Here is a 14,456-nt window from a genome sequence, read left to right as displayed (position 1 = left end):
GAGCAATAGTTACATCTGAGTTACATTTTTAAGAAGGTCTGAAAATTACATGGGAAAGAAAGCCCTGCCTTGTTGAAGCATCTTTGTCTAGCTGTGGCTTCGCCATATTTTCAGTTAACTGCAAAAAATTAAACCATTGGTTTACAATCTGCATGCCAAATTAATGGCAAACAAAACCTATTATAGATTAGCACAGATTTGAATCCACTTTTTGCCTTCATTTGCCTTCATTTGTGAATCCACTTTTGCCTTAAATACCTATACATTTCAGTCTAAGGAATAGAGTATATCCTAATTGCTGGATTCCATTTACAAATTAATTGTGCCATGTGAATATTTCTCATTTGATTTAACATACAATGAAGAAAAATGGGGTATTGTGTGGCATTGATTTCATGACTATTCCTTAATTTTTTTTAAGATGAGGAATCCTTTAACTGTATAATAATGTTATGCTTTTAGGTCCCGTGGATGTTAATAAGTCTTGGGTCTCTGTGTTTTGATTTGCTTTGAACTCTTACCTGAGTGTTGGAAACATATTGCAGTTTTGCAGGTTATGTTGACTTAGTTATACCTGCTTTGGTTACGTTTGCTAGGAATGAAGAGAGAGACTATGAACAAAGATGCAGGAAATGTATGGCCAAATCATGGTACTGTGAACATTCTCAATCATCTCCAAACCTCCCTTTCATAAAAATCATTATCCTTATAACTAGAGATAGGATTACAGAGGAAATCAACTTGGGGTCCTAATTTTCAGCCGCCTCATTCATTCACTCCTTTAATCTGACTTCTAGAACTTTCTGCATATGTTTCCATGTGTTATTGTCCTGACTTAATTGTTAACTCCAACACAATTCTACCTACTGACAAATAGCTATACAGGCCACTTGTGAGATTTGTATATCCTTTGTGCTACAGCAGTGGGAGTCAACCTGGTCCCTACCGCGCACTAGTGGGCATTCCAGCTTTCATGGTTAGCAGTAGGGGTTTGCTGTAACTCTGCTTTATAAATTTTAGAAAGTAAAGTTACTTCCCTACTTTATAAATCACGATTACTGTGGAACTGGTGGGCGGTTAGAAAATTTTACTACTAACAGAGATACAAAAGTGGGCGGTAGGTATAGAAAGGTTGACTACTCCTGTGCTACAGTATGCTAGACAGCATCTCCTAGACAAATATGTTAATGCAAATGACCCATGGTGGCACAGTGATTAGAACGCAGTATTGCAGGCTACTTCTGCTGGCTGACGGCAATTTGGAAGTTCGAATCTCACCAGGCTCAAGGTTGACTCAGCCTTCCATTCTTCTGATGTTGTTAAAATGAGGACCCAGATTGTTGGGAACAATATGCTGACTCTATAAACCACTTAGAGAGGGCTGTGAAGCGGTATATAAGTCTAAGAGCTGTTGCTATTGGTAATAGGGGAAGTCCATATACAGTATTTTAATAGAATTGATATTTAGCCTTTTGAGTATGTATGGTCACTTTAGGAAATTCTTCAGTCTAGGAAAGTTGGACGGTACTCGGTTCTTCTAATTAACATGAATGACTTACAAATATGATGATTTCTTGTTCCTTTCTTAGATTGTCAGTGGCATAGTTCATCAAACACAGACCCCTAAGCTATTTAAACGCTTGTTTCTGTTCTCTTATGCATCAGCTGCCCCAAATGATTTAGGTAAGCATGCACAATATATCTTCCTTGCTATTTTGATTCTAGGTAACTATTGTCTTGACAAACTTTCTTTAAAACAGAACTTGGTCATATGTTCTGTCCTATCCTGTCTAATACTGATGAGAAATAGATTGCATAATAGCTGTTCATGAATAATGACCAAGAGGTGAGCTTCAACAGATTCCTGTAAAACACTTATCAATATTCTATATGCAAAATTTGATTTAAAAATGGCACTGCTACTTCTGTTAAAAATGAAAATGTATGCATTCCCTATTAATTATAGTGAATGTGAAATATCTCAGAATGGTAATTACTGCTCCTAAGGTCAAAAGCTATATTAGAATTGTAAAAAAAAAAATCCAGTGTGTTTATCCTACTAAAAAGCATATTTCACAAAAATCAAAGGCTTTTTGGTTAAGTTGCAAAATCCATTTGAAAAGTTCAAAATTCTCCAGTCTGAAAGAAAATTATATTTTAACAGAGAAAGAGAATCAAGTAGTATGGTTTGATTCTATTAAAGACTGGCGTCAAGAATTGGAGCGGACCAAAGGAAATCTAAAATACAAAGCAGTGAGTGCTAATGAAGATTATAAAGTCTCTAAAAAGTAAGAACTCATCACTTTTTAAAAATTAACATTGTTGACAACAATGCATATGGTTTGCATTTTATGTCTCTTGTCTTCCCTGCTCCCCTTCTCTGCATTCACCTTGCCAACCCTCACCATCTTCCTTCCACTGCTGACAAAGCGTGTCCAGATATGGCTGCACCATATCTTCTTCCCAAGGCAGCTTGTCCTTCTCGCAATGCTTCAGAAGGCTTCTGAGTCCTTCTAAACCCCCACAAGAAGGCTGTACCTACTGTTATCTAAATTCCGTGGCCTGTTTTCATGATAGTGAATGGCTGGCACAGCTTTCTTTGCAGTGTTTCAGAAGGCCTCAGAAGCATCACAAGCAACCTCAGAAAGAAGGCCTGGCATAATTCAAGGAGTACCTGTGTTATAAATTAAAATATGAGCAAGTAGATACCGGTTCATGAAATTGACTGTGATCAGTAGATGACAGATTCAAAACTCTTGTACAGAAATAAAATACATTTTCTTTAGTTCAAGATTCATGATAACTTTTGTTGCTACGTTCAAAGATTGCTTCTGTTACAGGATAATCCATTAGGATAATAATTACAGGATAATCCATTAGGTACCACGCTTATGATAGCCACCAGCTCTTTAGCAAGAATGAGGAATATAAGCTAGATTTCTATTTAATAGAAAGTTTAAACCCAAAGGTTTATAAGATGTGGGCTGCAGTTTTCATTGCCACAAGACAACAGGTGAACCGAGGTGGCGCAGTGGTTAAATGTAGCACTGCAGGCTACTTCAGCTGACTGCAGTTCTGCAGTTCAGCTGTTCAAATCTCACCGGCTCAGGGTTGACTCAGCCTTCCATCCTTCCGAGGTGGGTAAAATGAGGACCCGGATTGTTGTTGGGAGCAATATGCTGACTCTGTAAACTGCTTAGAGAGGGCTGAAAGCCCTATGAAGCGGTATATAAGTCTAACTGCTATTGCTAACTGCTAACTGTTTGAAATGACTTCAGCCCTTCTGTACAATAAAAAAATTCCTAACTAACTGAACTGTACTGAGAAGCCCCAACTGAGAGATATGTCTTAATAACTTGCAGATTTTAATTTGTTAAATTAACTTTTCTCAGGTTGCCTGCCTATTTTGTTGTTCCAATGGCTATTTCTGAAGAGAGCATTTTGCAGTATCAAGGAAGAGGAATTCCAGTGAGTATATTTGTTTACAAGCTTGAACAAGGTTTTAGTAAACATATACACATGTATATTTATTACATTGTATTACATATGCATATAAATACGCATACGCACACATATATATGCATACACACACACTGCTTTCTTTATTACTACTAAATGATTGGGTAACATCAAATGAATGCAATTTAATAATATAGCCTTAGCACAGTCAGAGATAAGCAAAACAATATTACAGCTTTTTTCAGCTATTACAGCTATTTATATAGCTTGATGTATTGTTTGCTTCTGGGAAGTAGGGTTAATGGATAAATACAGTTAATAGATCAGTTTAAACAGTCCTTTGATTTGAATGAGTGGAAATGAACTTTGTACTTCCTTCTTTTTTTAAAAAAAATGCAAATTAGCCTTTTTCAGATCAAACCCGGTGACCTGATTCAAATTGAGTTTCCAGTTCCAATTTAGCAAACTATAGCTCTGCTTTAATATTCTGATACATGAAGAGTCAGCTATGTGTAGGGAGATGGGAATACTGTATTTTTCATATTATAAGACTGAAAACTATCACCAAGACTATCACCAAGATTTTGAAGAGGTAAGTAAGAAAAAAAAAGTTTTTGCCTTCCCTCAGCCCCCAGCAGCCCTCTGCAGGCTTCAGCGGGGCTGGGACAAGGCAAAAACGCCCGATTTTTCCTTGTCCCAGCTCTGCTGAAGCCTGCAGAGGGCTGCTGGGGGCTGAGGGAAGGCCAAAAAATCTCCGTTTTTGAAAAAAAAAATGGCCCGGTTTTTGCCCGGTTTTCACAAAAAACAGGTGCATTTTTGCCTTGCCCCAGCTCTGCTGAAGCCTGCAGAATGCTGTTGGGGGCTGAGGGAAGGCAAAAAAAGCCTCGGTTTTTACAAAAAATGGCATGTTTTTCACAAAAATGGGATGCAGGGGCGGGGCTTCGGGAGGCCAAAAATGGTTGTATTCAGTGTATAAGACGCATCAATATTTCCACGCTCTTTTAGGATGGGGAAGGTGCATTTTATACTCTGAAAAATACGGTATATCCTAATTCTTGTGTTGCTTACCTCTAGGATTCATTTTGCATTATACTCACAATGGTTCATGCAGCAAAGCTACCAATATGTGATGTGACAAGAAGTTTTACTGCCTCTCTGTTGCAGAACCTAGCACTGATATAGACCAAGAGAGAGGGACCAATCCAGGTCACCCAGCTGGCTTCTGTCCCTAAAGAGGACTAGAAATTGGGTTTTCCTGACCCTGGCCTAACAGCTTAACTGCTACATAGTACCAGCTTTCCTAACAATCCCATTCATTTATATTGATCATATTCATCTCCCACTTGGCTAGAACAGATTATGAAGATAATTACAATTTCTAAAATCTTACAGGCTGCTATTGCTAAGAAACTCCTTGCTCCAGTTGTTAGATCAATGGGATTTCTTCTGGATTGGCACACTTAGAAACTCTAGTGATGTTACATGTGCTAGAAGAAAACTGAAAAAGTTCAATGAGTGATATCTTTCATTTTGGAAACCAGTTTTTTTTCAATAGAAATAGTTCAAATTGCTAGAGAAAAGCATATATGCTCTATAAACATTTATCTTCATAAAAGCTGATATTGTAGGAGGAGAGTCATGCTAGCCTATGATGGCAAAAATCAGGAAGAATCTGGAAGGACCTTTGCCAACCAACACAGTTTATTAAAAGGCATACATTTTTTGTGAATTACATCTGGTGCGTAGAATACTAAATTTAAATTGGGGTCAGGTGAGGGGGGAAGCGGGAGAGATGGGTTGATTATGTAAATGCAGGATACATATGAGAGAGGTTACAAGTACCTTACCAAATAACAGTTGTAATATGTTAAAACAAAACCTTGTTTGTTGCAAGCTTGTGAGATTGCCCAAAACATTTTGATTTATACCAGTTCAGCAATTTCTTATTCAATGGTGCTTTTAAAATTTTTTTTTTTTTCAAAACAAAAAGGATGATAGAAAACGTAGCTGCTGTTACAGTTAGATATTAATTCTTAATGCAAGTAGGAAATCCAGATACATGGCTAGATCTAATGAGGAAACAGCATGGGACCATATTAAGATCATCCAAATTGCTGTTTGAAGGATTATCCAAACCATTTCATCCACCTTCATGTTAAGTGCTCTTCAGGACACTGAATTTCATGCATGGTTAGTGGAATACTCTTAACTTGTGCTGTATGACTCCTCTATTACTCCATAACAAAATTAATGTTTTCTGATACATAACCAAACCTCATGTAAATACCTTCTGCAGATTTGGTGTTGGTCTTCCCATAATGGCGCTGCTCTCTTCAAGATGTCAACTTTTGCCAAAGAACCAGATGACAACACTTCTCAGCTGCACAAACTATTCTTGGATGGGTAAATAATGGTTCTGTTTCAACTTAGTACATTTGCATTTTCAGCTGCAATAACTCTATGATTACTTAATTCCTAATGGCAAGCTGTCATTTTCTTTTCCATTGATAATATACTAGACATTTCTCCTTTCTATGGATCACTATTCTGGGTGGTCTGGCACTTTTCTGGAATCAAATATGAACATAAGCCGTGTGGGGTGTTCTGAATGTTGCAGAAGACTGCTAGACTACCGTGTTTCCCCGAAAATACGACCTGTCCTGAAATTAAAGCCTTGCCACATTTTCCGCATGGGCAAAAATATAAGCCCGCCCCCGAAAATAAACCCCTTGGACATACACACACCCATGGCCAGGTAGAGCACCTCTCACCGACATAGCGGTATCCTGAAGGCGCCTAGCTGCAGGAGCTGGGGGGGAGAAAGGCGCTCACATTGCTTGGTGCCTTCGGGATACCGATAGGTTGGGGAGTGGCATTCTGCCTGGCCAGAGGGGGGAGTTGCTGGGCGGCTGCTCCCTTGCTAACTGGCTCCCGAAGAGCTGGACACAGCCTCAGGGACGAAGCAGCCATGAGGTGACCATGCTCACGAGCAACCGCCCGGCAAACCCCCTCTCCAGCCGGGCAGAGCACCATTCACTGACCTAGGGGGTATCTTACAGAGCCTTTCAGCAGCCAGCCCACAACCATAGAGCGCACTCTTAGAGCGGCTGCTGTTGGAAGACTCAGCAGCCAAGTTTTGGAGTTTGGAACCGGAGAAGACCTTATGCTCGGAGCGCGGTGGTGGTGGCTGCAGGAAGAGCTGGGCCTCATGTTGAGGCTAAGAGGCATGCCTGCTAGGGGGCGGAACAGGCGCAACCCTCTTCTGCAGCCGAGCAGAGCTGCATGCACTGACCTAAGGGGTATTCCTAATGTGCCAAGCCTGGGGAGCGGGCAGAGCGCCACATGGCTTGGCGCCTTAGGGATACCCCCTAGGTCAGTGAATGGCACTCTGCCCAGCTGGAGAGGGGGTTTGCCGGGTGATTGCTTGTGAGCTTGGTCACTTCATGGCTGCTTCGTCCCTGAGGCTGTGTCCAGCTCTTCGGGAGCCAGTTCACAAACAAGCAGCTGCTCAACAACCCCAAAACAATAAGCCCTCCCCTATAATAAGCCCAAGGCCATATTTTGTAAGTAAAAAGAAAATAAGACCCTGTCGTATTTTTGGGGAAACACGCTTTTGTGAAATAACTGGATCAATCTGGTCACATAAATTATCTAGGCTTTCCTCTTTCAGGAACTGCAAATTTTTAACAACCCTATAATATGTATTTAATTCCCCATTAATTTAAATCACAAACTCTTGGGCAATAGGGAAAGATGTTAGAATTGTAACAATGTATAGCAAATATTTTCTATTAGAAATTATCTGCTATTCATATATACTTAATACTTCAAGAAAGTTTAAGTTTCTTCACAATAAGATATACTTTTCTCTATAACAATGCAGAGAAGGAGGTCAGGAAGATTGGCACCCACAGATTCTTTGTTATTTGTAGTAAACTTGTATGCTAGCTAAAGAATTCCAGAAACAGGATTGTATAAAATTAGTGAAATTTGACAATTTCACCACTTTTGTCCCAAAAGTTGCTAGTTCTTCCCTTTTGATGCTAAATAAAGAAGTCTCCATTTAATGCATTCTAATGTACTCTGAAGGGACGCAGTGGCTCAGTGGCTAAGACACTGAGCTTGTCGATCAGAAAGGTCGGCAGTTGGGCAGTTCGAATCCCTAGTGCCACATAATGGAGTGAGCTCCTGTTACTTGTCCCAGTTCTGTCAACCTAGCAGTTTGAAAGCATGTAAAAATAAAAGTAGAAAAATAGGAACCACCTTTGGTGGGAAGGTAACAGCGTTCTGTGCGCCTTCAGCGTTTAGTCATGCCGGCCACATGACCACAGAGACGTCTTCGGACAGCACTGGTTCTTTGGGTTTGAAACAGAGATGAGCACCGTCCCCTAGATTCGGAAAAGACTAGCACATATGTGCAAGGCGAACCTTTACCTTACTGTGTTCTGAATGTTGTTAATCTGTTCTATTTAGAATGTATAAAACAATTGATAAGCCTCCATATGAAGCCTTGAAAATTGAAGACCTTTCAAGCAGCCTTCCATCTTTGCAAGAAATCCAAGTTGCATATACTAAATTTAAACAGCTGTTTTTAATAGGTATGTAGAAAATATAAGGAAAATCACATTTTACAACTCTAATGGGGGGTGGGGGAATGCATGAAACCTAAAACTGCTATTTACTATTGATACTTGAAAGGCTTGTTTTTAAAGCTGCAGGTGCATATTATATCTTAAACCAGGAATTAATGGATCATTTTTCAAAAGAGCCAGATTTTGTTGTCTTCTTTGCTTTTTACTGCTTTTGTAAATTACTTTATAAGTACATTTTTCAGTAAAAACGTATAAAGTATTAATACTAATCAGTATTTCAGGATTTTTAAAATTATTTTAAATTTCAACTTCATGTCAGAAGGTTTTCTTAGTCCACTGATTGGTATAAATATTCAGTTATTGTATGCCTTTCTATAGCTACCCATTATTTTAAATTGTATTGTTGAAATTATTTAAATGCAGAGTAAAACAATAAAGCCTGTACTTTGACTACTTGGGTTGTTCTGATGCAAAAATATAACACAATTGTTAATATGCCTCAGACTCTTTGAGCTTCACTGCCATAAATACATTCTATATTTCATATGCAAATAGCTAAAATTATTATCTTGTGTTTTTTTCAGATAACAGTGCAGAATTCTGGGATACTGATGTAAAATGGTTTTCACTGTTAGAAAGTACAAATTGGCTAGAAATCATAAGGTAGGTTAACTTCCTAAGGCAGTGATGGCGAACCTTTTTTTTTTACGGTGTGCCAGAATTGCGCGCTCGCTCGTTACTACACCCCCTCCGCGTGCCCACTCAATTCCCCATCCAACTGTGTATGGGCATGTGACACACACACACACACACCTCATGCACATACACCCCCTCCCCCCAGGCTCCGGAGGCTTTCCTGAAGCCTGGGGAGGGCAAAAATTGCCTCCCCCGTCCCGCTAGACGCCCTCTGGAAGTCGGAAACAGATCGTTTACGAACTTCCAATTTGCCTGTTGGGGCTGTTTTTTGCCCTCTCCAGCCTTTGGAGGCTTTCCTGAAGCTATTTCCAGCTTCTGGAGGGCCTCTGAGAGGCTGGGGGAGGGCGTTTTTGCTTCAGGAGTCAGTGGTTGTGAGCCTCGGGACTCCTGGGCGGCCGATGTGCACAGGGCACTAGGCTGTTTCCAGTTGCAAAATGTCAGAAAATTCCCCATTTTGCAATGCGGCTCCCAAAGAGAATGAAGCGGGCCCGGGTGCTTCTTCCAAAAGCCGAGGGCTTGGCTCCTCTTACTTCCTCAGCTGTTGGAAGAGCGCTGCACCCGTTTTATTCTCTTTGAGAGCCACCATGCTTGCCGCAGCACGAAGTGAGCGCTGCTGGGGAGAAATCAGCGGGAGGGAGAGAAGAAAACAAACTTCTCCCTCTCCCCCTGATTTATCCGTGGCAACATTCACCTCATACCTCAGCAAGTGGTGTGTGTGTGTGTGTGTGTGTGTGTGTGTAACGGGGGTTGGCTGGGACTGATCTGCTGCGAGGCTGGCAAAGAAGTGGCCCTCGGAGGAAGAAGGCAGGGATGTTGGCTGGCATTCGCTTCCCTTACTGTTCATCCCCGCTCACTCCCTCGCCACTTTCAGCTAAGCAGGAAAGGCGGGGCCTGGGCTTCAGCCACCAGGGAGGGGGTGGTAATCCTCTGTCCTGCAGGGGCGGTGGTGGTAAACAGTAAGGGAAGTGAATGCCAGCCAGCATCCCTGCCTTCTTCCTCCGAGAGCCACAGCAGTGGGGAAACCAAGGCTTCTTTGCATGCTTCTCAGCTGATCAGTCCCAGCCAGCTCCCATTACACTCACACACACCTTGCTGCCGCATGAGATGAGCGTTCCCAAGGTGTCCCAGTACTGGGGCCGAAGAAGTGGGGATGGCGAGGACGGGCGGGCCCAAGCTTCCCTCCCCGCCCTCCCAGGCATCTTGCACAGCTCTAGCCCATGGTTCTGATGAGGATTCATGGTCCAGAGTGCTGCCGCTTCCAGCCAGGATATATTCTGCCAGGCCCTCGGCAGCATCTTTATGCGGGTAGCTCACCTCCCCACCAGCAGCTCCTCCGCCAGCATCCCGGTTGGAAGCAGAAGCGCAATAGCCTCTGTTGGGGAAGGGATGAAGAGGTGGCGGTCACTTGTTCTCGCCACCACCACCCCTTCGGCCCTGGTAACGGCGATGGTTGCACTGCTGCTTCCAGCCGGGACGCTGGAGGAACTGCTGGCAGAGAGGCAAGCTACCTGCATAAAGACGCCACCGAGGGCCTGGTAGAATATATCCCAGCTGGAAGCAGCAGCGCTCCAGACCACGAATCCTCATCAGAACCATAGGCTGGAGCCATGCAAGAAGCCTGCTCTGGTGGGGAGGGACGGAAGCCCTTTCCTGTCCTTGCCACCGCCACCCCCTCGCCCCCAGCGGCTGTCACAGTGCTGCTTCTGGCTGTGTGGGAGTGGCTGTAGGGGCCGGCTGGCCACTCCTGTCCTTCCACTTGTGGATGTTGCTGCTTTTCTGAGGTGCCCAAGCCAGCCAAGCACTTCAGATCGCAGATGAATGATGGGCTGGAGGACTTGGGCCATGCAAGAAGCCCACTCGGGCAGGGAGGGAGGGAAACCCCAACCACAGCTCTGCTCTGCTAAGAAGTGATGGCCAGGATCTCCTCTCCACATCTTTTGGCACGCGTGGCCGTTGCTCTTCCTGTTGGTGGTTTTTGCGTGTGCATGCGTGCCAGGAACCAGATCACCAAATGGCCAACATGCATGTGCACACTGGAAAAAGATCATTTTCCTAGCGTGCGCATGCGCACTGGGTGGCTCCTCTTCTGCTTTCTGGCACACCAATGCACGTAAAGACCAGCTGGCTGCTGCGCCCAAACCAGGAAGAGCAACTGGTGATGCTCTGCGTGCCAGGAGAAATAGCTCTGTGTGCCACTTCTGGCACGCATGCCATAGGTTCGCCATCACGGTCCTAAGGTGTGTTATCTAGATATTCTTAGGAAAGCTTAAGCAAACTATCTAGCGTTTAAGATAATACAGGACAACATGATCTATCCTCAGATTTTAATAACTTCAACAAATTTCATTTTGAGATACTGGCATTTATCCAAGATTCTTGAGTTAACAGCAGGCTATTTCTGCCGGCTGACTGCAATTTGGAAGTTTGAATCTCACCAGGCTGAAGGTTGACTCAGCCTTCTATCCTTCTGAGGTTGATAAAATGAGGACCCAGATTGTTGGGGGCAATAGGCTGACTCTATAAACCGCTTAGAGAGGGCTGTAAAACACTGTGAAGCTGTGTATAAGTCTAAGTGCTATTGCTATCATGATCCCACTTGATTCCAAAATAGAAATATGCCTTTACACTTCAACATTCCAGAGTTATATTAAAGCTCTAATTTGTCCATATTCTTCCAGGCGATGTCTGAGAAAAACAATAGATATCATTGAATTGCTTGAAGTACAGAGCTCAAATGTTGTTCTTCAAGGTAAGTTCCCCCTTTCCAGTCAATTATAAGTAGATGAAATAAAATAAAACGTAGTTCCTTAATCTTTTATTCATGAATTGCTTGCCATCTAAATATGTTTAAAACAACTTAAACTTGATAGTGTTCTGACCTTGGATGCATATAACCTCAAGCTGAATTTCTTTTTTTGAAGAAGCAGAATAGTTCAAAACATACTGCTGAGTCAATGTTCACTTGATTCCTAAAAGATATTCAGAACATCAGTTTTCAAATTGTATTACGTAATTTCCTCATGCTGTATACATGAAACATAATCCAACACTGCTTCAAGTATAGCCCAGAATATCCTTCCTCCCCCAAATTATTCAGAGGTCAAGCACATTAGCCAAATGGAACTATTTTAGGATGCTTCCAGAGTTACTTGAAGATAATTTGCAATGTTTGATTGAAATTTCTAAATTATAAAGCAGCCTCCTTGGGGTGTTCGCCACTCACTTGATTGCAATTTAAACAGGCGATAAATCCATATGAATAAATGTTAATTCCCTCAATTTCTAAGGAATAACACGTGGGGTGTAATTTCATTTTTTAAAAAAGAAACAGGATTTTATTGTGTTAACTGAAAGATACACAAATCATTTTACAAGTGGATAATGGTGGGCTTGTAGTGATGCATGAAGAATTAAGCTTGTAACATGAATTATAAAAAAAATGTTAATAAGTTAACTTTTTCTTAAAAATGGATTGGGTCATTTCTCATCTTGTAGATTATTAACTACATCCACCCACATCTTTTGTGTTTCATTGGATAATGTAACTATTATTCCTGCAGGGAGGGGCAGACAGACAGATATATATATATTAGATTTTCACCCTGGCTTCGCTGATAACGGATAAGAGCCTGTGGCCTAATGGCTAAGATGTCTGCCTAGTATGTAATATAGCCCAGGTTCAAATCCCAGTAAGGGTATGGCTAGCTGATGAGAGCTAAATAGCTTGAAATAGATCTATACTAGTCTCCCTTTATTTATTTATCAGCACAAATAAAAAAACATATATATATATATATATATATATATATACCTTCCTCCCACACTTGGGCATACCAGGGGTTGTGACTTTAAGTAAGTATATATATATATATATATATATATATATATATATATATATATATATATATATATATATATATATATATATATATATATATATATATATATATATATATATATACACATACATACACACACACATACATACATACATACATATATGTACACACACACACACATATACATACACACATACAATAATATGTACTTTAAAATTAGCTCCAAATACAAACTAATTTGTATAATGAATTAGTTTGAAAGGTAGAGTAAAATTCCAGCTGTTATTCCATCTGGATCAGTTCATCCAAATTGCTATCTGTGTTGTCTGTTGCATCTCATTTGTCACCAGTTCATTACTGAATCCAAAGTACAAGTTAAAATAAGTAAAAATAAAATTCAGGTAGCCTTGAGTTAATGACAGCAATTGGAACCAGAATTACCATAGCTAAGTGGTTTGATCATAAAGCACAACGACATAAACATGCCACTCAGTGGCAGTTCTGACATTAACGGTTGCCACCATTAACCAAATCACTGTGGATCATTAAGCAGGGACATCATATAGTCACCATTTGCAGCCTCCCTGCCAGCATCCCTGCTACCTTTGGATGCCAGAAGCTGGGAAAGAAGGCAGTAAATGATGACTATGAGAAACTTTGATGTAGTTGCCAGCTGGGCACCAGAGGACTGGCCATACATACCACATGTTCAGTGCCATCACAAGTTTGAACAGTCACTGAATGAATAGTCGTAACCAAGGACTACCTATAGCTACAAAGAAAAATTCAGCTGCTTAAAATTCTAATGTCAGTGTAGATCAAACCTCTGGAGAACTTTCATGGCAGCTACATGTGTTACAGTAGCATAAATGTCTAAGGAGATTCTCAGTCATCCTGGTCATGGTTGTCCCAAAGGTGCTTTTTCAAGAGGCAACTGGACTTTCTGGTTTTTTTCTTTCTTTCAGGACGCTTCGCTTCTCACCCAAGAAGCTGAAGAAGGAGAGCTGAAGAAGCTTCTTGAATGAGGAGCGAAACGTCTTCAAAGAAAAACCAGAAAGTCCAGTTGCCTCTTGAAAAAGCACCTTAGGGAGTAGCATAAATGCTTGACCGATTACAACTGCAATGCCCAATATCACTTTCTGGAAATGATCTTCCAAGTAGAAGTATTATGTCAACTAAACTATAGCAATAGCAATAGCAGTTAGACTTATATACCGCTTCATAGGGCTTTCAGCCCTCTCTAAGCGGTTTACAGAGTCAGCATATCGCCCCCAACAACAATCCGGGTCCTCATTTTACCCACCTCGGAAGCAATAGCAATAGCAGTAGACTTATATACCGCTTCATAGGCCTTTCAGGCCTCTCTAAGCGGTTTACAGAGAGTCAGCATATTGCCCCCAACAATCTGGGTCCTCATTTTACCCACCTCGGAAGGATGGAAGGCTGAGTCAACCCTGAGCCGGTGAGATTTGAACCGCCGACCTGCAGAACTGCAGTCAGCTGAAGTAGCCTGCAGTGCTGCATTTAACCACTGCGCCACCTCGGCTCTCTAAACTACTACTTATACCCAACACAAACTTTAGAAGAATCTCTTGCAAGTTACATTCATTCTGGTTATAAGCCACAGGCTGATTGGGTGTCATCCATTCCAAAAATATGCCTAATAGAACAGACCTGTTTAACCGTTTTTATCAAAGAGTGTCCAATCACTATCTGCCCACCCCTTGTTCTCTTGATCAGCTTACCAAAGAAAAGTAGGCAGTTAATTACAATTATTTGTTTTAATTGTTTTCAAGCTTAGAGGTTTTTTCCTCCCATTTTTTTCCAGTGGAATTATGACTACTTGGAAGCAAGTTCTAACCATGTTCCA

General features: G+C 41.4%; 1 protein-coding gene across 1 annotated transcript in view; it reads left to right on the top strand.

Moving 5' to 3' along the window:
• The window catches only part of MTMR12 (myotubularin related protein 12), a 43,334-nt gene that overhangs the window by 14,984 nt on the left and 13,894 nt on the right, over positions 1-14,456 (top strand). The window contains exons 6-12 of the mRNA XM_087715382.1: positions 1,590-1,683; positions 2,165-2,288; positions 3,393-3,468; positions 5,756-5,862; positions 7,933-8,057; positions 8,636-8,714; positions 11,426-11,496. Coding sequence (XP_087571508.1) covers positions 1,590-1,683; positions 2,165-2,288; positions 3,393-3,468; positions 5,756-5,862; positions 7,933-8,057; positions 8,636-8,714; positions 11,426-11,496 — 676 coding nt within the window. The remainder of the gene's footprint in view (positions 1-1,589; positions 1,684-2,164; positions 2,289-3,392; positions 3,469-5,755; positions 5,863-7,932; positions 8,058-8,635; positions 8,715-11,425; positions 11,497-14,456) is intronic.

Source organism: Thamnophis sirtalis, unplaced genomic scaffold, assembly GCF_051295495.1.
Source record: "Thamnophis sirtalis isolate CommonGarterSnake01/CBP01778 unplaced genomic scaffold, rThaSir2_p1.2 scaffold_5, whole genome shotgun sequence".
NCBI classification, from domain to species: domain Eukaryota; kingdom Metazoa; phylum Chordata; class Lepidosauria; order Squamata; family Natricidae; genus Thamnophis; species Thamnophis sirtalis.
Note: the sequence above shows the minus strand (reverse complement) of the source record. Positions and strands in the feature narration are given on the sequence as shown.